Source organism: Lagopus leucura, unplaced genomic scaffold (genome assembly GCF_019238085.1).
Source record: "Lagopus leucura isolate 7727_CA_CO unplaced genomic scaffold, USGS_WTPT01 Super-Scaffold_100157, whole genome shotgun sequence".
Lineage (NCBI taxonomy): Eukaryota > Metazoa > Chordata > Aves > Galliformes > Phasianidae > Lagopus > Lagopus leucura.
This window is the reverse complement of record NW_024962334.1, coordinates 5189283-5215512: the sequence shown is the minus strand read 5'-3', so window position 1 is coordinate 5215512 and position 26230 is coordinate 5189283. Positions and strand designations below refer to the sequence as shown.

The following is a 26230-nucleotide window of genomic DNA, read 5'->3' as shown; positions in this document are numbered from 1 at the left end:
TTGCCTCCCCGATCCATCCCATTCTAGTCAGGCTTTCTGGGACAAATTGCAGCGTCTCAGGAAGGTTAGAATAAAAGACAGGAGAAAGTTTGGTTTTCTTTTACATTGAAGAACTGACCTTTAGCTATACCCCTCCTCCAGCCACATTCTTATCTTTAAAGGGTATACTGGTAAAAGTAGCTGTTGAGAAACAGCTGCACAGATGCTCAAGGAATGCATTCAGATGCTCAATCGTGGAAGTAAAGCAAATGCACAGATCACTCTTTAAAAGTGACCCTGCTAAGCTCATATAGATTGAGGGCAAAATAGCAACAGTCAGTTCTGCCACACCATTATTTTCATCTTAGAAAGTGCAAATTAATGGCATGACGTGCCATTGTACTTCTAGTGTCCATTAAAAAAAACACTTTGCAAAGCACCCCTAGAAGATATCTAAAAAACTCCTTTATTCTCACGTTTTTTCCTGAGATAGCAGGAGGCAGGATTTCCTACACATTACATAAGGAGCGGAGGGTGTATTTGTTCTTTCGCAATTTAAGACTTATTAGCACAGCCGAGTTATTTGAGTAGGGCCTCTTTCCTGCTCTTTTATTGCAGGGGAATTATTCTTGGCAGGGCCCCAGTACAGCATTAGCTTGATAGAGGAAAACCAAACAGACCCAGAAAGAGACATGGAGCAGAGATACCTTGGGGCTATGCTGGGTCACTGAGAGTCACCATGACAGAGAGAAATTACAAAGGCAGCCCAATGCAGAGCCTCCAAGGCATGCAGGTATGGTCACTGCTGCTACTACCAGACCCTGCTGCAAGCAGAAGCAAAGTTGTGTATTTGGAGACAGGTTCCCCTCCCATCATTCTGACTGCATCATGCCAAATTGAAAACGGCCAGCTGGGGGTTACAGAGCTGGGGGCAGGGGGCTGAAGAGCTCCACTAGGGAAACACAGACACCAACCCTCAGGGAAATGGAGCCAAGAGAGGGAAACCTCTGCAAGTACAAACCTTACTTTGCTACCTGTATTTGTTACTCTACGGCAATCAGCGCAGCACACATTAAGGCTTTATTGCAGGTCCCTTCAGCATCAGGAAGAGATAACTGTGACAAGAAGGAACAAGAGCTGTGCTCCATACAACATGAGCCCAAGACCTAGCAGCCTGATGCTCCACCATCTTCCTACCATATGTATAGTTTTTATTTAAAAAAAAAAGGGCTTTCAGATTCTCTGTCAATTTGCATTTTTTGAATTGACAAGCATGACTATAATTTTTTTTTTTTTAAAAAAGGTCTTCATAAGGTTACCGCTCAGTATTATAAAGTATAACTCAAACCAGTTAAAAAACCTCCCCCAGAAAACGTGCTGCGAAACGTGCACAGCTAATTGCTGCCCTTGGCTTCCAGCATGCTTTCAAGTAAGTAATTAAACTAGAGGATGCACCTCTAGCGTGCTCTGTGCATCAGCTAGTGCTGCATGTACCTGTGTCATGTTTAGTGCTGCAGTCACACAGCAGGCGCTCCTGGCACGTAAGAACTAGACAGCAATCATGGATATCATGGCAATTCCGTCCAGGTGACGGAATCAAGAATCACAGAATATCCCAAGCTGGAAGGGACACACAAGGATCTCAGAGCCCAGCTCTTGGCTCCACACAGAACCACCATAAGATCAAATCCTGTGTCTGAGAGCACTGTCCAAACATTCCTCGAACTCCAGCAGCAGCAGCTGTGACCACTGCTCTGAAGAGCCTGTTCCAGTGCTCACACTCTGCTGAGGAACCTCTTCTTAACACTCAATCTCAATGGCCAGGAGGGACAGGCCTGAGACAGGTACAGCCTGAGAATGGAAAGAGATCTTCCCCCCACTGCAGACCTGAGGTGAGGGGATAACCCTCCTGGTCCTCTCCTGACCTCTGCCAGAGAAAACATCTTCTCTGGGGCTGCTTGTTCTCCCTGTGAGGAATCTCACTGCATTTTATTTGACCTCAGTAGTCTGTCATGATCATGCCACCCTAACACTACATTTTCTTGAGGTGAGTATAAACCGTTGTTGACATTTCCCCAATCCAAGGGTTGCTAGCAGCAAGGAAGGTCGGCTCTGCCTCTGATTTAAACAAGTGCCATGTGTGCTGTACCATACCTGCAAGAAATACCATGAGTTTGGACAATTTCACCCACATTTGATACTTTAATCCAATTTGTCACACTCGCCCCCATGTTCATCACATTAATCTCTTCTAAAATTACTCTCCAGTCCTCTGAATGAAAATACCTCATTCCTCCACTCCAAACAGTCATAAACATAGATCCTTGTAAAGTAAGAAAGAGGGTGAGGGTAGGGCTGTATTTCTCTATTTTTGCACTGCAGTGATGCATTTCAAAATAGCTTAGCAGTAGTAGTCATACTTACCGATTTGGTATACATTCCTCCTGCTGCTATTCTTAAGAAATTTAGCACTTTTGGGAATGTGTGGATTATTTTTTCCCCTCCTTCAGCGGATTGCTCTACGTGAAGTTTGACCTTTTCTTTCTTTTTTTTTTCTTTTTGTTTTTTTTTGGTTTGTTTGTCTTAAATAAATGAGGGCACTCTTTCTTTCCTTTCCTGCAACACCGTTCTTTCAGTGCAAAGCTGCCCAGGGCTTGAAGAAATCCTCATCTTCCAACCTCACCTGGAAACGAGCAGCAATTTTTCCCATTGCTAGTGCCTGAAAGAAGTCCAAGAAGTCTCAACGTTGTGTGAAGTGAATGGGGATGAAGAAAAATTTAAAAATACATATTTAAAAGCACAAAAAAACAGCCTTTCAACTGTCATGAAAGCTCTTGTACGGAGATCTACAGCTCAGATTAAGATTCTTCACTGCTCTTTACACATTATTTATGACTATCTATCTTCTTGACTTGCTGTATGTTCTTGGATTTAGAAAGTAAGAAATGCAGGCTGTCACACAGGAGCTACGCTGCCAGCAAGCAGCCCCTGAGACCACACAGAGTTGCATGACTTAGGTACAAAGTGCATTAGCAAAAAGGCAGCACGCTTACAAGCTAAGCTGTCAGGCTAAACAGGCTTCAGATCAACCAGGAAAAGCTTGCCGCTGAAGTTCCCTGCTATGACCATCCACTGAGCACCTTAAGCACGCACCTCCTGTAGCACACTGATTGTGTTGGGCCAAAGCACTGGGAAGCCTTGTGCAGCACCAATGTGTTCCTAACTAAAGGAGATGAGTTTTCCCAGCCAATTATCAACTGGAGGCAATTCACCTGGGCAAAGATTAGTTTGCAGGCCATTTTATCAGCTTCCAGGGTCTGTAGCTAGGTGAACATGGACTTCACATGCACAGGAGGCTGCTTCTGATTTCAGCAAAGCCTCTAACAGCAGCAAAGCTCCATGGACCTCAGCAACACAGCACAAGCAAGAGGAAATTCCTTCCTGCTCCTCCCTGAGGTACTGAGTAAAACTTTTCCCAGTGTACACTTTTTTTCCTGAACTGTATTGATTTTTTTTTATTGCTCCCACATTTACTTTCCCAGGAAGCTTTCACAGGCCTGTCTGTGGATGTACATCACTCACTCTTTTCTTTTCAGCTTATCAGAAGCGTGGTCCAGTACTGAAAACAATTGTACAGTGCGTATTTGTGCAATTGAATGGAACAAGAAGAAAAAACTACTTGTATCGAGATCCTTCAGAGTTTCAGAGAGTGTTCACTAATTTGAATACCTGCTTGGCTACACTGGATAGAAAGAAAGTGATATGTAGGCTAAAATCAGAAAGTTTACAGGCACAGTGCGCAGCCTGGGCCAACACAGGCTTATGTTGTAATCCACTTTCTTTGTCTTTTTCAATAGATATATTGTTTTGGGTTGTGCTTCTCCCCCAATCCTGCTGAAGATGCAGAAGTGAGGGGCAGTTAACACTTCAGCAGAGGAGGGCCTAATGCAAATAAATAAGTAGAAATCACCAAAGACACTTTTTTTTTTTTTTTTTTTTTTTTCAGAATTGGAACTGAACAATCCTAAGATTGGAGGGATGAAGGGATGGATGCTCCCCAGCAGTAATACCTGCCTCTGACACCCAGCTCCATGAGACCTTATCCCCCAGGACCACCTCAGCCAGCACAACTGGAAGAGCTATCACTGAGGAAAGGGGGAGGTGTGGGGTGTCTGAAATAGCAGCACAGCCAACGAAAGCTGAAAGTGCAACATCTAACTGCTCCTAGCTGGACTCTCAGCTCCATTTTGGCTTCTGTGTTGTCGTGGCTGGAGGCTGATAGACATTTCCTTTGCTGGAGCATCGGGTGCCCCTATACCACGCAGCAAGCAGGAGGAAAGCTGCACAGAGATGTCCCTGACTGGGGACACTGTACCACAACACCAGATGCCAAAACACTGTTACCATCTTTCCAGCGTGCCTGACCTCTGTGACCACATGGACAACAGCCATCATTCAGCATGGCAGCTCGGTTCCAGGGAAGGAAAGGGCTCCTGGCACCACCAAGCATAACGGTTTGTCAGCATTTCCTTTCCCCATCATAATCTCATATTTAGAAGTCTGAGAGTCACCCTACTAATTTCCAGCTGGGATTCTGAACAGAAGCCGGAGAGAAAAGCAAGTTTCTCAATGCCACAAACTAAACAACAGATAAGCTGGGACAGATTTAATATGTGAAAATTACGAAATTACAGCAAAATCTTCACTGCATTCTTACAGAGAGTTTAGCAACACAGTTCTTTGGAAAAGAGGCACCCCAGCACTGCTGCGTAATTACTTACAAAAAAACACCCCTGGCTTTGCAGCTGTGCAACAGAAGTACCAGCCTAGTTTGTTTCAAAGGTCAGCTTGGCCACTGACCACACTGCAAACAGATCATACGCAGTGTCTCTAAACTCAGTGAAGTCTGGGCTGGCTGGCTGCCTGCAGGAAGGTTTCAGCCCTGCCCAGCAGACGCCCTGCCACCACCACAGAAGGAAGAGGCAGCCGGTCATATCAGCATGGCACGGGGACAATCCAAGTAACTGCCCCACATTAAGCACTCTTGCAGATGAGCAGCTCCTCCAGCTTAGCAAATACTCAGCGAATGCTTGCTCATTATTGACCTGTGTCACCCTCATGAGATGAGCTGTGGCATTCCACGCTCATTATACAGCCCAAGGCATGCTCTGAAGTCTTTTGATCTCCCCCTTAATGAGGAGTAGGCACAAGGCAGAGCAGACTGCAGCCCCAACACTGATGTTAAGGAAGTCACAGCCCCAAGCAAAGCATTTTCGCTTCTGGTAGGAAAGAAAAGTCTGTGACTTGTTCAAAAGGCTCTCACTTTTTGCAGAACCAATCCTTGATCATGGCAACAAGCCCTAACTAGCCCACTGTGACCAACTATAACCAATAAGCACAAATACACATGAACTTAACCATCATTAGCTCATCATTTGTCAAGGACTTGAATAGCTTTATCGAGAGACAGTCACCATACCTTCCAACATCAGGACTCAATCAGGGATCCACCACAAGGAGTGGGAATGGAAGGCAAGAAGGAAGAAGGTACTAGGATCACAATGGGGCACTACAGCACCTAAAGCCTAGAGGTACTGACCAAGGGAAGCTGGTCCAACAGGACAAATGCTGCCTCTTACCTGTTCTCCAGCAGCGTCATGCAGATGACCTCCCGCACACCTGGGTTGTTGGCTTTCTCAATGGAGCAGCTCTGCAGGTTCCACGTAGCCACCCTCAGCACCGGTCTGCCATCCCTCAGCCCCCCGAACATCTCCACAGAGGGGCGAGTGGAGATGATCTGGGTTGGGCCCCCAGGGGGAAAATCCAAGTCCTCACTCTGGAGGCTGAGAGAAGTGGGGCTGGGATGAGGCTTGGCTGTGAAGTTGAGGCCGCCGTTGGTGTTCGTTGAAGGGGGTCGGGACCTCTCTGCAAAAATCTGATGCCGGATTTTGTCTAGGAAAGAGGAATTGATGCAGTTCATCCTCACCAGGTCCTCGATACTTTTGAAGGGCCCGTGCTCCTTGCGGTAGTCCACGATGCTGTTGGCGATCTTCTCGGTGACGCCGCGGATGCTCATGAGCTGCGCCGGCGTGGCGGTGTTGATGTTGATCTTGGTGGCGGACAGGTGGTGCTCGGAGGCCGGGTCCTTCCGCAGGGAGCTGGGCGAATGCTGCGCCGAGCTGCCCTTACTGCTCACGCAGATCTCGAACTTCACCTGCTCCAGCTTGGCCGCCCCCACCCCGCTCACCAGCGCCAAGTCCTCCACCTTCTTGAAGCCACCGATGTACTCGCGGTACTCCACGATGTTCTGGGCCACCACTCGGGTGACCCCGGGCAGAGTCATCAGCTCCTCCTCGGTGGCCGTGTTGATGTTGAGCCTCTCCTGGTTGACAAGGATGTTGCTGAAGTTGCACGCCGCGCTGAACTTGCGGCTGTGGCACAGGTCGGCAGGGTCCCGGGGGATGGAGCGGTGGCAGCCCAGGTTGCCCCCCATCTCACCGCCGCCGCACCAGGGCGCTGCCGGAGCCGGGGCGAGCCGAGAGCCCGGGCCTCATGGACCCCGCGGCGACCGCCGCTGCCTGGGGACAGAGCCAAAAGGCGCTCAGACAGCCCCTCAACAGCCCGTCCTCCCTCCTCCTCCGGGTACCACACGACGCTCCCCGGCCGTTCGCCGGACAGCGGGGAGAAGCGACCGGAACGCCCCGATTCCACTCCCGCCCCCAGCGCGCCGTGCCGCTCAGCCCCGCTCCGCTGCCGCCTCGGGCGCCCAGCGCCGCGCGCGCCCCGCCGGCGGGAGTTGTGGTTCGCTGCGAGCTCCCGCCCCTTGGCCGCCGGGCGGTGCCTGCCACACCGCACCGCCTCCCGGGGCGGGCCGAGCCCGTGCCCCGCATGGGGAGCCGAGCGACGCCGTGGCCAGGGCTGAGGGGCGTGCTAGAGGCCTGCGTGCCCCCGTACGCCCTGGGAGAGCGGCCGTGCCTCAGCCCGTTTCCCTAACTCGGCACCACCGTGCTGCCCCGAAATCCTTCTTGCGTACCGTCTGTGTGGCTGAGCTGGCTGCGAATAAACTCATTTTCTGCCTGTGCTGGTGAAGCTTTCTAATGCGCAGCCGGCTGCCGCGCTGTGCCCCGTGCTGTGCCGGCAGCAGAGCTGTAGCCAAGCGAGCTGGGCGGAATACTGCCCACACGGTATTGACTGCAATGTCAATGAATCCTACACATCGTCGGTGGGCGTAATGAAAAGCAAGGGGAGGAAAGCTGAAAGAAGGAGCGATGTGTGCTTGCAGATGCCAGCTATGCACCCCAGCACTGACAGTACATGTACATTTCTTTTACGCAGACAGAACACGGTGCGTGTTTTCAGTGTGAAGGCTCTGCATTGGTCCTCTCATTAAAATTAAGCTGCTTGCCACAGTGGCTTAAGCATGCATTTCCCGTGCTAAATTAATGAAAGTTGTCTGGGTTCACCTGAAATAAAGGGCTGAATTTGTGCAGCTTCTTGGATGAAGAGGAAGGGAATGTGACGTGAAGGAGGGAGCTGCACCAGGCATTTAGCTTGCACATGGGCACTGCAGCTTTGACATTTGCACTAGATATTCTGCTGCGGATCACACATTTCTCTTCTCTTCACCCGAGCAATAGAGTTAGCAAATCATCATTACCGGAATGGGTACTTGCTGCATTAGGGCATTGGCTCTTTGCTGACTGATGGAGCGGTGAAAGTGCTCGCTTAGGTGATTAAATGCTTCCCCGGCTGCTGGAAAGTGCTCTGTGCGCTGCGATAACACTGGCCAATGCAGCAGAAGTCATGCTGGGCCTAATTCTGCTGGGATGATACCAGCGCAGAGCTGGAAACAATTAACCACTCAAATGAGTATTCTTTGTGAGGCAATGTTATTACAGTAATAGCTCCGCAAGCTGTTCTCTCAGTGGAGAACAGAGTCTTCTGCATTCTACCATAGGTTGCTTAGAATTGATTTAGGCTCATTAAATAAGTTTTAAAGCTGAGAAGTGCCAAAATCCATTTGAGGTGTGCCCCGTGCCTGCAAGCAGCTCCAGGTTTTCTGCGTTTTGGAAAGAAGCAGAAGCATCTCCAGAAAGAAAATGACACTCACCACTTTTGTCCAGCACTTTCTATTGTCAGCAGCTACTTGGCATTTTTTGCAGCATGAAGTGCCAGGACACAGCTGCAGTGCTGATGATGAAGCGGAGCACAGAGTGGTGCAGTGGGTGTCCCATCACCCTGCTCTGAGTATGGTCCATGCTAACAGAGTGCAGCAGTCGGTAAGGGAAATTCAACTCCATTAGCCCTTTAGCCTGCTTCTTTTTGGCAATATTATGAACAGGAAAGTTGCAGGGAGTTTGCTGAACTCTGAGTCAACTTACGACACATTTTAGTACTTTCTGGGAAGTGTCAGAAGATGTGAAGATGTGCAGCTTTTGTCTATATTTTTTTAAAGGTTGAAAGAAAAGAGCTGAGTTGACTTGCTTGACATCAATGTTAGGCAACGCATTAGCATGAAAAAGCTAACCACCAGGTGCAGCCAGTAAATGACTGAAAAAACAATAGCAAAAATTACTGACAGCCATTGCAGGCAACAGAAAACAGCTCTTGTGAAATTCATCAGGTAGATGTTAGGGTTTATCTTCAACCCAATCGCAGGCTCAGTGATTGATCACAGCCTGCTGCTGCAGGCTGGCAGGGAGCCTCCTCATGTGACACCACTTCATGTGACAGGAGGCCACAGAGCTGGGTTTCCTGAACCTCCATCAGCCCAAACAGGTTGGAGGGCTCCAAAATGCCGTGGGTGGCTTATTCCTCAGGATCTGCAGCTTACTGCTGAGCTGAGCATCTGGCTGCTTGACAAGTCTGGATTAAAATCTTGTCAGTGCTGGCGAAATCACGTTCTGCTGCACTGAAGAAGCCAGGCTGATGAGCACCTTAGCAGGCTTCCATAGGGAGGGGAGATGGAAGGACACCTGCAAAAGGCCCTCTGTAGCAGCCATCACCCATTGCACACAGTGCTTTCACATATCACTGTACGGCATAGCAAAATCCATGGTAGAGCAGTGTCATATGCTTTCTGGCTCTGGGAATCTTCCCTAGTAGGAATGGTTCAAAGTGGAAAGAAATAAACAAACTGAACTTTTCATAAGAAGGAGGTTCTCCCATGCCTTCAAATGAAATGTTTAAGAATGACATGGAATTGCATAAGTCCCAAACAGTGAAGATATTGTTGGTGCAGATACCTCTGAGCAACGTCTATTGACTGTAGTCATGTAAAGAATCAGCCTAGAGGGCTCTACATTTTACAGTCTTGACTTCTCAGCATTTTAAGATGGCCTTAAAATCTGAGTCTTATCTTCACATTTTCCAAGATGCATTATTTATGTTGCAGAGGTGCTAAAACAATAAACTTTCATAAGGGACAGAAGGGGCCAGGAAGTGTTGCTCAATGCCTTCAGTCCTCAAGCAGCAGCTGCCATGTAATAACAGTGCCTTTTCCAGTTCTTGCTTGCACAGCCCTTGGGAGTCACAGGCATGGCACTTAGGAGCAATCACACATCACAGAACTCAAAGGAAAATCCCATGTGCTTGGCTGTTCCTGGGCTGTTCTCAGTAGATGTTGCTTGCATGTCTTCTTCTCAGAGAAAGAAAAGGTGACCAACAGAGGTGTGCTTACAGGAAGCCACCCAAAGAGTGTTTTTTCAGACCTGCTACACTGGGCTCTTAATGGGCAAGGACCTGAAGAGGAAACTGAATAACAGCAATGTTTGTGTTTTTATTAAAAGGAGCTATTAAAATAACTGGTTTCCTTCTGAGAGAATATCCTCAGAAACATTTGTAACAGGAGCCTGAGGCAGAAGGCAGTGTTACTAAGACAAGTAATAACAAGTAAGAGTTAGCAATTTCATGAGCAATGGAACTTCGGAAGTCTGATTTCTGATGGCTCTTTCCTCTGTTTATTTTCTGATGTAAAATATTAATGTCGAATATACATCAGTCTTTTTATGGCGTTGCTATCTCAGATGTCTCTGTTCTACTTGGCCATTAATTTTTGTAGCAACTGTAGGAACTTGGTATTTTGAGGCATTTGGCCTCTCTATCAAATTTGCTTGAAATAAGGCCATGTTCCAATAAAATCCCCGGGGAAGGGATGACAAGTAGAGTAGCAGAGAACATAGCCATAGCCACATGACTGTTGTTTTTTTATGAGTGCAATGTCTGTGGTGTGAGCTCTTTTTCTTGTAAGGCATTTTACATGGCTGCCAAATGTTGCAAAAAGATTAAGTGATGTCACGGATGCTGTGTTGCCAAGTTACGAGTGTCACATCCTCCAGAAATACTACACCAAAAGGGTGAGCAGAAGTGACTCATCTTTATGCCTTAGTTAGGCCTTCCTTTTGGTAGCTGTTGGGTCTGAAACCCAGATATCTCCCTCCCACAGGAGCTCTTAACCACTGGCCCACTATTTTCTTTCATTGGTGCACGGTGGAGCAGCTCATCCTGGAGGGAAGCAAGAGAAGGACACTTAGAGAGGTTCTCCTGTGGAGCTAGGAGATGTGATTTTCATTTTCCTTAGACAGCAGCGGAATTTGGCTCTCAATCCCCCAAATCTGAAGCAACGCTGCTAATGACTTGAATATTCCCTGAGTCACAGGACCAGAAAGGAATTCAAAATGTAGGCCTTCCTTTACCCCAGGCCAAATCACCGAGGTCATGTGCACAGAAGCTGGCTTGCTCTGGGCTTCCAGGAGTGACATCTCCTAAAGTTCCCCAGCAAGGGATACAGTAGGCCTGTATCACAACTAGTGTTTTCTTTGAGGCTCAGTAGGGCAGATCTCTTGTAAGAATGTCCATAAATCACCCTGCTGTGATTATGGCAGGGGAGGGAGTCAAAACTACTGAGTTGCGAGCTTGGTATCTCTGTTGTCACCCTGGGCAAGGTTTCAGTGGTTCCTCCCAGAATGGATTTTCATGAAAAAAATGTGGGCGAGATTGTATGCATCTCAAGAGCTAAGCATATTTAGTGCCAGAAATAATGATAAAAATTGAAGCTTATCTCCCAATCATTTTGTTAGTTCACTGAAGAAATTGTTTTGCATCATGTATTATTTATTCATTGCCTGTAGGTACTTGATTGCCTTCTACTAAATGAAGGCTTAAAACATTACCAGTAGTTTCCTTGCTAACAAATTTTTAAAATATGTTTAACAAAATCCATTTTATGTTCACTTTTGCCTTTTCAAAGAGATTCAAGAGCACTAGTCAGTCAACTCATACAAGCAGCTCCTTAACTGAAAGTGGTTCTGCAGCAATTGTAGCAGCCAATGCAATTCTGATTAACTTCTGCTATTTGGGGTGTTGGTTTTTTTCCGTTGGTAGGTGGGGTTTTTTAGTATAAAACCAGCTCAGTCTCTACATCTCTTTCTAGTTGTTCTTTAGATCCTGAAACTATTCACAGAGTCAAAACTTGGACACGGTTATCCTTATTTTCCTTATATGCAAGGAGCAGTCAGGTCTCCAAGTTGTTTGATTGTGCTAAGACTTGTTTCCTTCCTCTATCTCTACGTGTGTAAACTTCTGTTTGTTAAGAAGCAAAAATAACGAAAACAAAAAGCCCACGAAGTAGAATTATTTTTTTCCTTAGCCCCAGAGTCTCAGATGAGATCTGTAGAGGGCAAAGCCCAGTGCAAATCCATAGCTCTGCTCAGCATCAGGTCATTTGTTTATGAAACAGAAAATACATTGTGTAAGAGTTTTCATGCAAAACATAGCATCTTGCTTACATGAGTCTTTTCCATTCTCTGCACAGCTCCCTTGAGAAAATCTCTGTTGAGAAAGTCTCTCACTTTTCAAGTTCTGCACCAACAATTAAAATGGTTTCATGACTTCAGCCACTCCCAGCAGACTTTGAACTTCTCTGGGGAGCCTTTCAGACAAGCGACACCTAGCTGCCTGATCATTACAATGTCTTCTGTGTTTGATCTGACACCCATAGAGACAGAGGAATTATTCAAGATGGTGCTGTGCTGAGTTATGTCTGTGAACCCATGCTGTCGATAGAATTAACTGGTACAGTATTCCATCTGAAAGTCAGGCTTGTTCAAATGTAGACATAAAGGACTATATAGAGGTGTTCCTCTAGAATCAGCTCCTATAGGATGGCTGCTTAGAGAAGTCAGATGTGCTCAGGTCAGCAGCATCTGATGGAATTGGTGGCAGAGTGCATGTGGAACCAAGCTGAGCAATACTGAGTTACTAGGACAAGCAGGTCCCCAAGCACCTGGACTGGACAGTACTGATCAGGAAATAAAGGGCCTATTAAACCTAACCTAACCAGAGAAAGACTGTGGCATAAACAATCCTTTTAAGTACATGGAAGACCATTAGATTTAAATTAAAAAAAAACCATCAGGGTGGCTTCACAAGCCTCACTATTTTCTTTGATAGGTCAACTGACTTGAGGGACAGGACAGAAAATGACAGGGCGATGAAAGACAGTGTACTTACAAAGGTTGCAGGTGGCACCGAGCCGCAGAGCCTTCAAGGACTGAAGCAGGTGGGGTCAAGGCTCAAAGTAGTCTTCACAGGTGAGATGGATGTTCTGGAACTGACAAGAAGAGCTTTGGTAGAGGCCTACAGAAGAACAGTCCACGATATCTATATCCACAGATGCAGCAGGAGAGGCTCACAGTGTAAACAGGAATCATCAGTGTATCCTACTGGGTAGAGAACAAAGGCTGTTTCTAGCTGATCTCATTAAGTCTGCTGACATGATTAGGAAGATAGCTATGCAATGACATAATTACCACCAAAAATATGATGCTTAGAGCCACCATGCCAGAGAACTGGTGAATTGTAACTAGCTGCCAGATACTGTATCAGTCACAAAAAACATGCAGCTCCCCCAAAACAAATCCCGCAGCCCAGAAGATCTTGCTTCTTTAAGCCCAGATCCTAGTCCTTGCTTATGCCCAGTAATGTATTCTCTGGTGAGCAGCTTAACTGGGATCACAGGGACTGAGAAGTGCTGTTGAACATGAACAAAACTTCATGAATGTAGCCTGAGGTGAGGAGTTTGCTGACTAAATAAGGGCTTAAATTACATAGGACATCACAGCATTCTTTCTATAGTGCATGACACTACCAGAGAGGTTACGTGCACAACTCCAACCCTTTTCCTAGCCAAGAATTGTCTACTTCAGACAGTTTTTTCCAAAGTTTGAAGAGCTGTGAAAAAAGTCACCATTGCCATCGTACACTAGCTTTTGTGTGGGGTGCTTCTGTTGCTGGCATAATGCAGGACATTCATTCCTACTCACCTGGTACATTCTTAAGCATGGGTCAATATAAAAACCACACAGCAGATATAAGATAACTGTGATTTCTACACATTATTCTGAACGTTATGGGAATTAGGTTTTTCCTTGGACAGATTCTCAGACTTTGCTGTGGATCAAGAATGGCTCTGAGAACCTCCTGCTTTAAAAACAGTCTCACTACATAATGTGAAACTAGCTTTAAATGTATCTCCCAGGTGTCCCAGAGCACGCAGTTGATTAATTCTGATTTCACCCTGCAGAAAGCCATGTCACACACACACCCTTGCCACCTGGTACACTGGCCACATTCTTCCCCTGTTAGTCATGGAGAACGTCTGCCTTTAACTTACAGTTGCAGATAGTTATGTGCACGGGGTGCTCTTCCCATGATTCAGGAGTTCCTGTCTCCTGATGCTGCAAGGTGTGGAGTGTTCCTACCCTGTCACCTTCCCGGTGACCTCAGGGGATGCATGACTCCTAGGATAGGACAGGAGGAAGATTGGACACTCAGTAAGGATAATAAGCTCAGGGAAATGGCTGGGAGAGTGACTGTGCTTAAGGTGACTAAGGTTCCATCCCAGTGGTGCCAGTTGATGACTCGGACTGGATGAGATTTACCTATCGCACTGTTAGATCAACCAGGTATGAGTCACCCAAACTAAGCACACAGTTGCTGCTAGATGCAGTACAGCTTTCATGCTGCTCAGAGTGGGGAGTCTGATTCTCAGCGAACCCAGGTATCACTTGCTCTTTTGTTTCCTGCAGCTTTTTCCACTGCATGTCACTGTTCACAGGCGTTACTCCTAATAACACAGGATAGTAAGCTTTTAGACAGGCAGGTTAAAAGACAACTCAGTATGGTCTCCAGTAATTTTGGAGAACTTCACTACGGAGATTTTGTGTCAGCAGAGGCCTGCAGGTTCCCGATGGTTATTGACTCGGTTCCATGAGGTCTTTTGACCCAAGCCTGCCATTGCATGCTGTGTATGAGGATGAGCCATCTGCATTGCCCTCACTGAATCCAACTTTGTCTAGAATGAGTACATAGCTGGAGAGCTGCAGGCTGCCCAACATGAAAGGTATCAGCACACGGCCTTCATGGGGCATGGTTGAGATAGGCAGCCATGTATACTGACAGTTGGCAGAGACACTAAATGGCATCACATCAATTGATCTTGATACCATGTGGCTTTCAGAGGGGTAATTCTGCTGAAGTCAAGCACTCAGTGGCTCTTGCTATCCTTGCAGTAGATTGAAGAGAAATGGGGAGGGAGTTTTGCTCTGTCTGTATTCTTTTGTCCTCATTGCTTTAAATAAGGTGACACAAATTTTCCAGTTCCCTTTGGATTTAAGCTGGTAATTGTATAAGGCACAATGATGATTCTGTATCACAGGAACAAACGATGAAAGAACTGTTAGAAAAGAAATCCCTCAGAGCAGGAAAGGTGCTATAGTTTCCCTTTTCTTAAGCTTGGAATTTAGTTTGGTTTTGCCAAAGCAGAAGTCCTGGCATGAGTAATTTGGGGTACTCTGCCCTGTAGAAACATTTCACCAGCTTACTGAAGGGTATTAAGACCTAGGTGAAAACTCAGAGACGAGTTCCCTCAAGTGTCTGCAAGTTCCTCAGTAGCACCAGGTGCATTCTTCCCTTTGGATTTCAGGAAAAGTTAGATTCCAAGGAAATCAGATCAGGCTTGGTGCATGGAATCAAAAAGGCAGGACAAGAACTGATCTTACCTTAAATCAAACAAAAGTCGAGAAAACAACTAAATAGCAGCAACAGAACAATGGCCACTTGCATAAAGACCAACATAGGAGTCTCTCCCGTTCTCTGGGAATTTCCCAGTACATTCTTTAACACACGTTTTTAAATTAAATTGTCCAACAAAATTGCATCAAGTTGTTTGACTTTCTAGAATGGAACATTCAAAAGAAGTTAACTGTAATCTCAATTTAAATGTTGAATTAAACCTTAAAAGAATTCTTAAGAAAAAGGTGTATCTCAACAAAATTTACTCTACAGTCTATGTAATTTACCTCTTGCTGAAAGTGTCAGACAGCAAAGGCAAGCAGTTGTGCCAAGATCACTGTTAAAAAAAAAAAAAAAAGCAAACAAAACAACAACAACAAAGGTCTTTTAAGGATTTTTTTTTCCTTTCAAGCTTGAAAATCTTGAATATTTGACTAATCTAAGCTGTTAAGGGAACCATCTATTAAAATAAAAAGCATCTGAGAAGGGATTCACCTCACCTTTCTGTGTCACTTTGTAGGACCAGATAATGCTTACATATTTCAGTCTTTGGATTAAGCACAGGAGCTGTTCACAGATAAGATACGCAGCTCTCTTCACGCTGTCTCCTAAATTGCCCATGGCTTCCATTTACAAATCCATGTGTTATATGATGGTGTCACAAAAGGATCCTATTCAGGCCTACTGAGCAGCATTTAAGATCTAGTACCACGTTATCCAGGCATTTTTTTTCTTTGCTTCCCATCTTCCGTGCCACCTACTTGCCTTTCTCTTGACATCCACTCCTGCTCTTTATTCCTGTGCTCTTTACAGCTCCTTGTCTCTTGGATGTATCAGTGGCAGCAAATGAGCAGGAATGGCTGAAAGGGATGAGAGAGAGGAAGCATCAGATGGTGGAACAGCGGTTTCTCTCAGCACTCCTCAACTGCTCATGGTCATCTTGCTGAAGGATGTCTTTGCTTTAACTGGGATTCTTTGTGATCTCCCTGAGTTATTCTACAGTTTGTTAGATGGTGATCTTGGACTTGTTGCCTTGGTACAGCTCTTAGTGAGCTGAAGCCAGCCCCGCTGTGAGAAGCCAATAAAGGACTGGGTGGAGTAGAGCTGGTAGTTTCATTTCCCTTGGCAGATGTGTGGGGATTACTATCCCACTTTAAGCTGGTTAACTATCTTCCACTTGTCTATTTTTGATAGTTGAAGAAAATAGATAATCTAAACTGGATTAAAAAATAAAAAAGTAAAAAATTCCTATTTGTCTTCTGTCTGCTCTCAGATAAGTGAGGTGGGATCTTTTGGTTTTTTCCCCTTTCCTTTCTTTCTGGTTCTGCAGAAATCAAGATAGTGGTCTGTCAGTAGCACACAAGTAAATCTACAAAATCTGAGTCAAAGCTCTTTGGAGATGGAACAGCAGAGAGAGCCCCTAGACAAAGAGAGGATTTGATCCTTCTGCCAGCAACATCAGAGTTTATATTCTGCATGATACATGGGGTTAATCACAGAGAGACTGATTGACTGGCTATTTTATTTTTCTTTTTTTGCCAAACAGGGAGAAGTTTGATCAATTCAGAACAGTAGAAACAAAAGAACGCAAAAGAATTATTAATCTTGTGGATGGAATCTTATTTTCTAATGCAAAGAGCGAGCTTTAAATGCAGCAAGTTGAAACAATAAAATATTTCTTCTGCAAAAAAATTGAGGGTTTTTTGTTTGGTTGGTTGGTTGGTTTTGCTTTTGTTGGCTTTGTTATTGATGTTATTTTATTGTTATGATTGCTATGGGAAGGGATGTGTGTGCTTAAGAGTCCAAATGATTTTAGTAGGATTCATCTCCAGTCATCTGTTTTGTAAGAAATACTATCCTTGACAACAAGAATGTTTTCCCTTAACTTACTTTTGTCCTTACTTTAAGGACAGAACACAGATACTGTGGTGGGCTCACAGTCATTGCACAGTATATTACATTAACACAAGTAGTGACTATTGCTTCTGTTTCAGGAGATGGACATTTTTGCCATTCAGAAGCACGGAGTATAAAGAAATGTAAGACAAGTAAATCTCCATTCCCACAGTGAAGAGCATCTGCCATCACTCAGAAGAAACACTAAAGCTAAACACTAAAACAGAAGAAACACTCAAACACTAAAATTACATTAAAATTCTGCTCCACACTGGATGAAACTGAATTCTTCCTAGCTTGCAGTTACTATGCTTGGTAGCATCTGTATTAAATAATTAAATTAGGACTAATTGCACTGATAGGATATCCTTGTGATACAATACATCACTCTGGACAGGTTTTCAGCTTTAAAGTGTCCACTATTTGTTCCATAACAGTGCTCTTCTGCATTTTCCTATCTGCATTACAGGCTGGGTACACATGGACTGGTTCCTTTTGCAAACAGACATTCTAAAACTTGAGAAGCTGAAGGAAAAGAAGTAAACTCCCACACTTCTGTGAGGCTTTCTGAGCATGAAAAATGCATGCTGTGTTTGTTAGAGGCTGAAGTCACATTAGCATTTAATTACATTAACATTTAACGCCTAAAAATGTCAGGAAAATGCTGAGAAAAAAGAATTTCAGAACTCAGACAGATCCAAAGCACGCACGTTTAAATGCCTGACTTGGATTCCTGATGAAGAACCGTTTCCACTTTTCTTGCCGTGCAGTAAACAAAAATCTAGTGCGTTCCATCCTAAATGCCCCACCACCAGCTTTCTTAACAAGCCAAGGTGAATCAGATTGAACTGCTCTTTCCAGTGGTTTTTGGTCTTTGGAATGTTATTCGACAGTGAAAATTGCAATGGAAGTAACTCGTTTTTCTGAGGTCTCAGAACTGTCAGACACTCTCCATTTACCCTTAGCACCCACCTGAGCAGGAGCTACAGGATTTTGTGTGGAGGACAGATTCAGGCCTGGTGTAGCAGCTTTCATCATGCCTTCTCTTCTCAGAGAAGCTGTGTGTGCTTGGCACCTTGGTTCTTCAAGCCACCTAGCAATTATTATTATTATTCTACTCTCAAATCTGAGTGAAGTTATCTACAAAGTGTAAGCTCTACCAAATGCACTCTGTAAGTCACCAGAAATCAGTGCAGCCCTAGAACATTCTGTAGAAGACCCAGTGTTCCTTGGGAAATGCTGGTCCAGAGATATGTTGCTGTAACTTTGGGAACTTGCTCATAGGAAAACACATAAAGATAGTAAACACTCCAGCCTTTGTCTCTTCACTGCAGCACTCAGCCCATTGCTTCTGTAGTGACACTTCAGGCATTAGAACTACTGCAGAGTATTGCGGTGTTTCTATGCTGGAGAGATTTCAGGTTTTCGGTTAGTTCACTTAAGAAATTATTTGATGGTAATGGATATTAAGGAAACTAAAGGGCCTGGAAGATTTGAGAATAAATGTTTTTTCTGTGTGGGGCTAAGGAGTTTATAGTTTTCATGAGCCTTCTCTCTGCACAGAAAGCCCAGGAAGCACTGATTGCAGAGCTGAGCAGTGACCAGAGGACTGAGGCATATGGAGCAGAGGAAGATGGATCTCTGGTAAGGGCCAGAGAGGTCTCTGTTGTTTACAGAAAGCATGCCATCTCCTCTTTTTTTTTCCCAAAAGCAAGATTCATACCCACTGCATACATCCCCTGTACTTCCAGGAAAGGATGTGCAGGAAGCAAATCCTTTGGAAAGATAAAAATGAAGGTATTTCTCTAAAAACTGATGATCCTGGGTCATGGAACAAAATGCAGGTTCTTGCACTGCTATACTATTCAAAGGAGCAGATGTGAGCCACAGTAAAATAACAGTGTAGGATTGGGCATCATCTGCTGGGGTCCCCACCACCACCACCGTTTCTTTCTAATCAAAGCACCTAGAATCATTACAGAAGTCTTTCTTTGTAGCACCTTAGTTACAGCTGGGAGTGTCATTAGCTTCTTTTTCAAACTGAAAACCTAGAGAATAAAATGAAGTGCCTGGACACAGAGCCTGAAATGTCTCAGGCTTTTCCCTTAGCCCTGGAACTACTCCATTGCATATGTTATGTGCAGAAGATGCTGTAAAGTCAAGCCAGACAGGAGAGAAAATGTTGAGAACTATTTGTTTTGAGATACATCATCCAGACACTGCATTTATTCTGCGTGCATCAAAGAAAATATTTTTCTCCTTCACCACCCTCCCCTGCTTGCTCTCGGATTTTTCAAAGCAATATCCACAAATTGGAATTTCTGCATGGACATGAAAACAAAACATTACTGCAATAGCTTTTGACATGGGCATGTACTGCGTTTGAATAATTGCTCACAATTTTATTTCCAAACCATGAAATCTTCACCACCTGACTCTTGGATTAATATATTAACAAGATAAAGCTATATACCGTAAGGCTTCTCAGATAAAAAGCTTAGCTATGAGAAGGCTTCTTAGTAACTTTTTTTTATCCTTGACTATGTCAGAGCAAATTGTAGCATCAAACTCTTCAGCTAAAACCTCTATTCAGTATTTGCTTCTTAACAAACAGGATAATATTCTTTTTATTTTGGAGTTTAATTTTAGATGAGGTGACGCAACAGAATTGAGAGCAGGCACTGGATAATGGTGTCCTGCTGTGTGATAAACGACTGACTAATGCAGAGGCAATTAAAATAGGAATACCTCCCTGGAAGTTGGCACCCTATAGCCCCATGACGAAGGGGAACCAAGCAACCAACAGCTTCAGCTATGTTTGTTCATGCAGTACGCTGCTCACACATAGCCATGCTGCAGAGCCTGAAGGAAAACAATCCACATGAGGAGAAATCCGGTCTATTTCTTCCACACAGAGGGGCCTTCCATACAGCAGCCTCCCCTTCTCCATCTATGAAGTCACTCTAGATCACAGAGTGCATCCAGCTAAACTGAAAGACTTTGTCCTAGATGGGACATAACTCTCCATGCAATAATGCTTTTAAACATCTGCTTATCTTGCAGCATGTGCTTACTTTCAGTGGCTTCACTGGCTTTGTGGTCCTATGTGCACAATTATGATGTGGGGTTTTTTTTGCTGCAGCAAGTTCTCTTTCATCTTTTAAGCCCACCAATGCATGCAACAGTTACTGCAGCATCCTCTAGAAGAAATGGTCTAAGCCACAGCTATGAAGAGCAGTAAGAACTGTCAGACGTATGGATTAAAATAAATAGATAATTGGCCATGATAGAGCAGGAAAAATAGGAAAATGCTAAATCTCTTCCAAGTTTAGATTGCAGGGCAGGAGGGGCATTTGGCAAAGCCTGTTTTGGAAACACATGCAGGCAAAGAGCTGAGATACCCCTGACTCCTAGTTTCATCTCTGTCAGCTAAGGTGTCATGTAGTCTCAACTGTGACAGCTTTTAAGTTATCTCACCAAGGCACTGTAATTAGTCATAAAACAGAGCATTATAATTCATTCTGTCAAAGCTATTTTTGTTCACTTGGAGCTGTTGTTACAGACTGACATAATTGGACAATAGGTGCAATGAGCCTCTGTTGTGATATTATCTTCACAAAGCTAGGGACTTTGTTGTAGGAGAGGGTGAAATACAGGGTTCTGCCGAGCAGCATGGCATGGAGAAAGCCTGCCTAACCTGGGGAAACCAGAAGGCCATGGTCTTCTGTCTGGTAAGCCCGTACCAATCCCCCTAATGCTGCCTCACTGTAAGGCTGGCACAGAATCAGAGCCAAGGACTGCAGTGATGCTCCATGCCGTTTCCCAGAATCCAGTTCTAGACAGAAAGCATGGGCAATATATGGAGAAGAGGGGAAAAAAGTAAAAGGGGAAGAACTTTCTGAGCTAAATGTTCACCTTTTGGATAAGCTAGTGCCGTAGGCAACTGTACTCCATACTCCTTATATTCCATACTCCTTCTTATGGTTCCACCTGACCGTACTCAGCAACGCAGTCTCATGGGGCATCAGATATCAGCACAATGGGTTGCAGTCACCTATTTACCTTGTCACCAAAGGAGAAGCTATAAAATCTACCATCTTCACTTATCTTTGGTGAGCCAAGCAATATCCGAAGCGAACAAGAGGTATTCTGAATGTCATCATTGTCAATGTGCTCTAATAGGAACTCTTCCATAGTGCTTCCCATCTTCCTGACTTGTGTTGCCCTCACTGTGGGAATCAGTAACGTGCAGCCTCATTTCATCTCATGGACAGCTCTGTCAGGGAGATGAACCTCTGTGGCCACACAGGGCTACAAAACTCTGGTGCCAGGCACACTGTTCTCTGTCTTAGCAAAGCAGCGCCTACGCAGCCATGAGACAACCAAAACAAAATGAGACATTTACCTCCTCCTGATTTCAGCCTGATTTGTACTAAAAATCTTCTGCAAACTGTTCCTAGCTTTGCTCTCAGAAACTGCTCGCAAGCAGTTGACAGCTGAGGCTTAAAAGCTACACTGATTAGAGATGGCTTCGGCTGAGCTGGAAAACCTGATGCTTAAAAAAAGCCAGCCAGCATCTAGCATCCCATGTTATTAGATGTTTTCCCATAGCACTTAATGAGCTGGCACAGTGCTGGCTGTCGGTGGGAGCTCCTCATCTTGCTGAGATTGCCTCACGAGCTGCTCTGGGCAAAGACAGCTGCTCTGCCATCCATCCTGCTGCAGTTAGCCCTGCCTGGGAACAGCAGAGGCTGTTATCATGCAAGTAAGGAAAAAAACGCGCTGTGCTTCTGACACCAGGAGAACTCATTGCCCTGCAGTAAACAAGGCAGTGATAATGCTTGCAGCCCTAATGGGGACTCCTGAAATGTCAGTGCTGGTAGCTGCCCTTTTCTCTGCCGACAGGATAGTTAGCCCCCGGGCAGGAAACAAATGACTTGAGGTGCTCCATCTGACAGCCACTGAGCTCCTCATTAGAAGGCTCAGCATCTCCAGGTAGGGTTTTTAAGCAGCTTGGTGTTGAACAGCAAGCTGCTAAGAAGCTCCTGTGTGGCACGCAGTGCCTCTTCCTTAAGGGAAGCTTCTCCTTTAAATGCTTCCAAATCCCCGGCAAATAATGGTTTCCATCCTCAGTGCTTAGCTGTACTGTTTGGAGCTGAGTAGTTTTCCTGTATTTATAGATAGCCACTTTGTTTTTCAATTATTTTAAGTATTTTCAGGAAAGGGAAGGAAAACCTGGGAATATTGCAATTGCCTGTCTGCCCTCATTAGCCAAGTAATTATCTCACTGTAATTCAATTGTTTCTTGTACAAGCAATAGCTTACAAAGTTCCTCTTTCTGTTCTTTTTGCTTCTTTCTCCAGAGCTATTCATCCCTGCCTCTGTATCACTCCTCCCTCCTAGCTACGGCGTACATCTTGGGGTCTTTACTGCTGTGCACTGAATTAGAGCTAACAATATTTTTCTTCTCTTTTTTTTTTTCGTTTTTAAACCCAGTTCAGCTGACATTTCTCATGGTGGGTACACGGCAGAAGCTAAATGAGATTTATCTTGTTTTATTCAAGTTAATAAAACCTGCAAACATGGTGTGACCTGTTACTGAAACTAGGATACTTTAAAATCCACATCTGTGAATGCTCAAGATTGCATTAAAGCAAATGCTTTGAACTACATGCCAGTTTTTGGTGCTCTTTACTACAGCAGTGGAGTTTGGAGGCATAAATGTAGATCCCAGGCGTACAAGCCTTCCATTATGGGTAGGAATGGCAAAAAGTATTCATGTAAATTTGAGGTTCTCAAAAAAGACCAGCTTTCTTCTGCTTGGACCTTAAGTGCACCCGCTGGGCAAGTGAGCAGATAACCAGCTCTGCCCAGCAGGCATATAATATTTTGGGGCTGAAAGCATCCTATATTCTTCATGGCTTTGCCATGGCCGAGGGCTCTTGTTCACTTTGGATTTCCCATAGTATCCCAGGCTTACTCCTAGGGTGCACCATGAGGCCCTGTGAGTGGTCCCCAAGAGATAGCAGCTCCAGGAAGAGAACGCTGTGGGTGCATCTTACCATCCTATCTGACACTCCTTTCACTGACAGATGCAAGAACAGAACTGTGTTGAAAAAAGCCAACTTGAGTCTGCTACTACATTCAGTCAGGTAATAACCCAGTCATGAAGGAAGGGAATATTTTAATACAGATTCAGTGTCAACTTTGTCAATGCTATTTCCTCAGCCAGCATATGTTGAACTGAACAGTTTTAAAATTGTATTTTAGCTTAATTGTAAAACTAAAATGATTAACACTCCTGCTCTTTGATGGATTTCAGAGCTCAAAGAGCTCTCCTCACTGGGGAGAGAGCTGTACATTTCTGCTCCTCCTGAAACACCTACCCTCACTTATACCTTGCCAAAGGAACAACATGGAGCTGCAGGCCTTCTGCAACAATTTCCTTCACTTATTTCCATTTATTTTTATTAGTTTTCCACTTTTTCAATAAAACAGTACCTACCTCCCCTCTTTTGCGCCAAAGTCTCCATGTTCAGGTCCATGGCACTTAAGTTACCCTTCAGTGACCTTCTCTGTGCATTCCTGATTCCACCACAACTGCAAGATGCTGGGAGTGAACCTGCAACAGCTGACATGTTGCCGTGAAGTGTCAATAAAAGCACATGGAGCAACAGGGCCAGGGAGTTAATTCCAGTATGGGGAAACCAGTTCTGGCTTTACCAAGACTAAACACCTGCAAGGAGCATCAGTTAATCATGATAATCAGCGTTGCCTTTCTCAGAGAAGCTGGGATGTTTTGGAAATGACACAAGAGGAAACATTGCCTGACCTCATTAATGTGTCCCAGAGTGGAATAACAAGCAATTGAGTTGCTGAACAAGGCTTTCTGATTTACCAAGTTGTGACTTGCCTTAACTCCCATAAACACTCCAAATCCCAGGAGGTGGGGGAGAAGAGGAGGAGGAAAAGAAGAAACGAGTAGGGGGGGAAGAAGGCTCTCAAGGACCAAGATTAATTAATTATTGGTTTACTATAATCCGTTTCAGTGACAAATCTTCCATCAGCCTCCCTCTCCCCTGAGACTTTTCTGGGGGCTCTTTTTAACTCTCATCATAATTCTGAGCTGGAAACTTATGTCCTTGCAGGCAGTGTTACCAGACCCAGCATGTGGAATAGGTGACATGGGAAAAGAAATGGTCCAGGCTTGGGGAGGGTGAGCCACAAAGAGGGATGACCAAAGCAGAGTGGAGATGCCTTCTTAAAAGAATATTTGGAACTTACCAGGACCCTCTGAGGTGGCCTCAGCCCTATGTCCTCAGCCCTGTGCATCTGCGACCAACATCGAAGCCATGGGCTGTTCCCATCAGTGTTCACATCTTGTTGCATTATATGTCTGCATTGCTTCTTCTGCAACGAAGCTCTCCTTGGTGCTTCACAGTTTCTTAAGGAAAATGCTGGACCTTGGTAGTGTATTGCCATTGTTTTGACACTGCGTTTGCAGGAAGAGTTAATATCCAGTTGGGAACAGCTTATCTTGCAAAGGAACAAGAGGGGCATAAGTCCTTGACTGTAGGAATCAGTGCCGTTCAGCTCTTTGCACTGAGCCCTGCCTTGGCAGCAGTGAAGGACATTATTCTTCATGTTCCAAAATCGCTGAAGTTGCCTTTGTTTGCAGCTTTTCCTTCCTGCTCGGTGACAAGAAGACCTGCAGAAGAAAAAACTGGTTCCACGGCAGCATCCCGTGCCTTTGAAGCAGGAAGAGCTGCTTTTGCCCATCTGCCACTGGAGACTTTTAGAATGACCTTGGCTTGTGGGGGGGTGACAGCCATTCAGACCCAGCTGCCTGCTTTGTTACAGCAATGTCTTTTCCAGATTTATTGCAACGAAAGTGGAGACATCCAGCATGGCATCCTTCCTAAAGGGTTTGTGACTACAGTGAAATCCCCAGCAGTGGGATGGCTGCTGGTTTCCCTATGGTTGGACTGAATCCATTTAACACGTCCCCAGTTCTCTTTCCGGACCTGCAAACACAAATCATCTCCAACAGGAGCCTGTAGCATTTGCTGCATGTCCAGCAGTGCTGTACAGCAACAGGATTATCCTATGGGAATAGCTGAACTTGTCTGACCTAAATTCAAATCCCTTCAGATACTATAAACTGAAAGTTCACCTCAGCTTCATGCATTTCTCTGTGCAATGAGAAAACAAAGTAAAGAGAAGGCACAAAATCCAGGGGAAAGTGTTACTCAGCCCATGAAGGAAACCAGATGAAAGTGATCCTGAAAGTAGAAGCCAAGAGCGGTAAAAGAAACTTTCTAACAAAACCATAATAATCTGTGCTTCGTGAAGAGCATATATGGGCTCCCAGAAGGAAAAGGAAAGGTCATTTTATCCCTGTATCATCATCTGTCTTCAAATTAGAATGTGTTCTCATTGCAGATTAATGGGCCACCATAGAAACCATAAAATAAAACAATGTGAAAGATAAGCAGATTTGTAAACCTCTTCAAAAAGTATTTTGAGCAGTTCGTAAAGCCCTGTGTTCCTACCAGGATTTGGGAAGGCCGCATCAGATGAAGACGGGCTATTGCTGCGGAAGGCTTTCTCCTTTCTTTTATATTTTAGTCAATATTCCTGACACTATTCCCCAGCAGCATTCCTGGCTGCTTCCCTATCGGGTGCTGGCATAGAGCAGCCCTGGCTGCACACCCGCTCTCAGGTCACAGCTAACATGTGCACAGCTTTCCATCTGTACTGGGTTTTGCAGGTGGAAAGCTGAACAACGTCAAACGACTTGCTAAAGCTACACAGCTGGTCAGGGATAGATCTGGATATCAAATCCAAGGCTTTTGAGGTCTGGATAAATGCTTTTTGATCCTAAATGTAAGTGTCTGAAGAGGCAAAAACAAAATCAGGATTTCCTACAGGCTAGAGTCCCAATGTAAAATTTTCTTTTACATTTGAATTCAGCAGAAACAGTTTGGATCAGTGAAACTGAGAGATAGGGAGATATTGCTGAGCAGAAGGAACTGGCCAAAATGGAAGTGCTAGCTTTGACAGATGGAACTCATACGGTATTCAAGAGTAAAGTCAAGTCCTGGCTGTCTTCTTCCAGTACCTGAAAGGGTACGGGAAAGATGGAGAGGGACCTTTGATAAGGGCATGTAGTGACAGGATGAGGGGAAATGGTTTTGAACTGGAAGAGAGTAGATTTAGACTACATATTGGAAAGAAATTTTCTTTATTGTGAGGATGGTCAGATACTGGGACAGGTTGTCTA

At 44.8% G+C, this 26230-nt stretch overlaps 1 protein-coding gene and 1 long non-coding RNA gene across 2 annotated transcripts in view; both read right to left on the bottom strand.

Moving 5' to 3' along the window:
* EEPD1 (endonuclease/exonuclease/phosphatase family domain containing 1) overlaps positions 1–6686 on the bottom strand; it is a 59310-nt gene extending 52624 nt beyond the window's left edge. The window contains exon 1 of the mRNA XM_042888898.1: positions 5619–6686. Within this exon, the coding sequence (XP_042744832.1) occupies positions 5619–6472 (854 nt within the window). The 5' untranslated portion in view covers positions 6473–6686. The remainder of the gene's footprint in view (positions 1–5618) is intronic.
* Positions 6687–15713: 9027 nt separating this feature from the next.
* On the bottom strand, positions 15714–24954 carry LOC122189581. The gene is made up of 3 exons (XR_006181874.1): positions 24232–24954; positions 23453–23578; positions 15714–15911 (listed from the first exon to the last, which is right to left on the bottom strand). It is a non-coding gene; the product is annotated as an uncharacterized LOC122189581 (long non-coding RNA).
* Positions 24955–26230: the final 1276 nt, after the last annotated feature.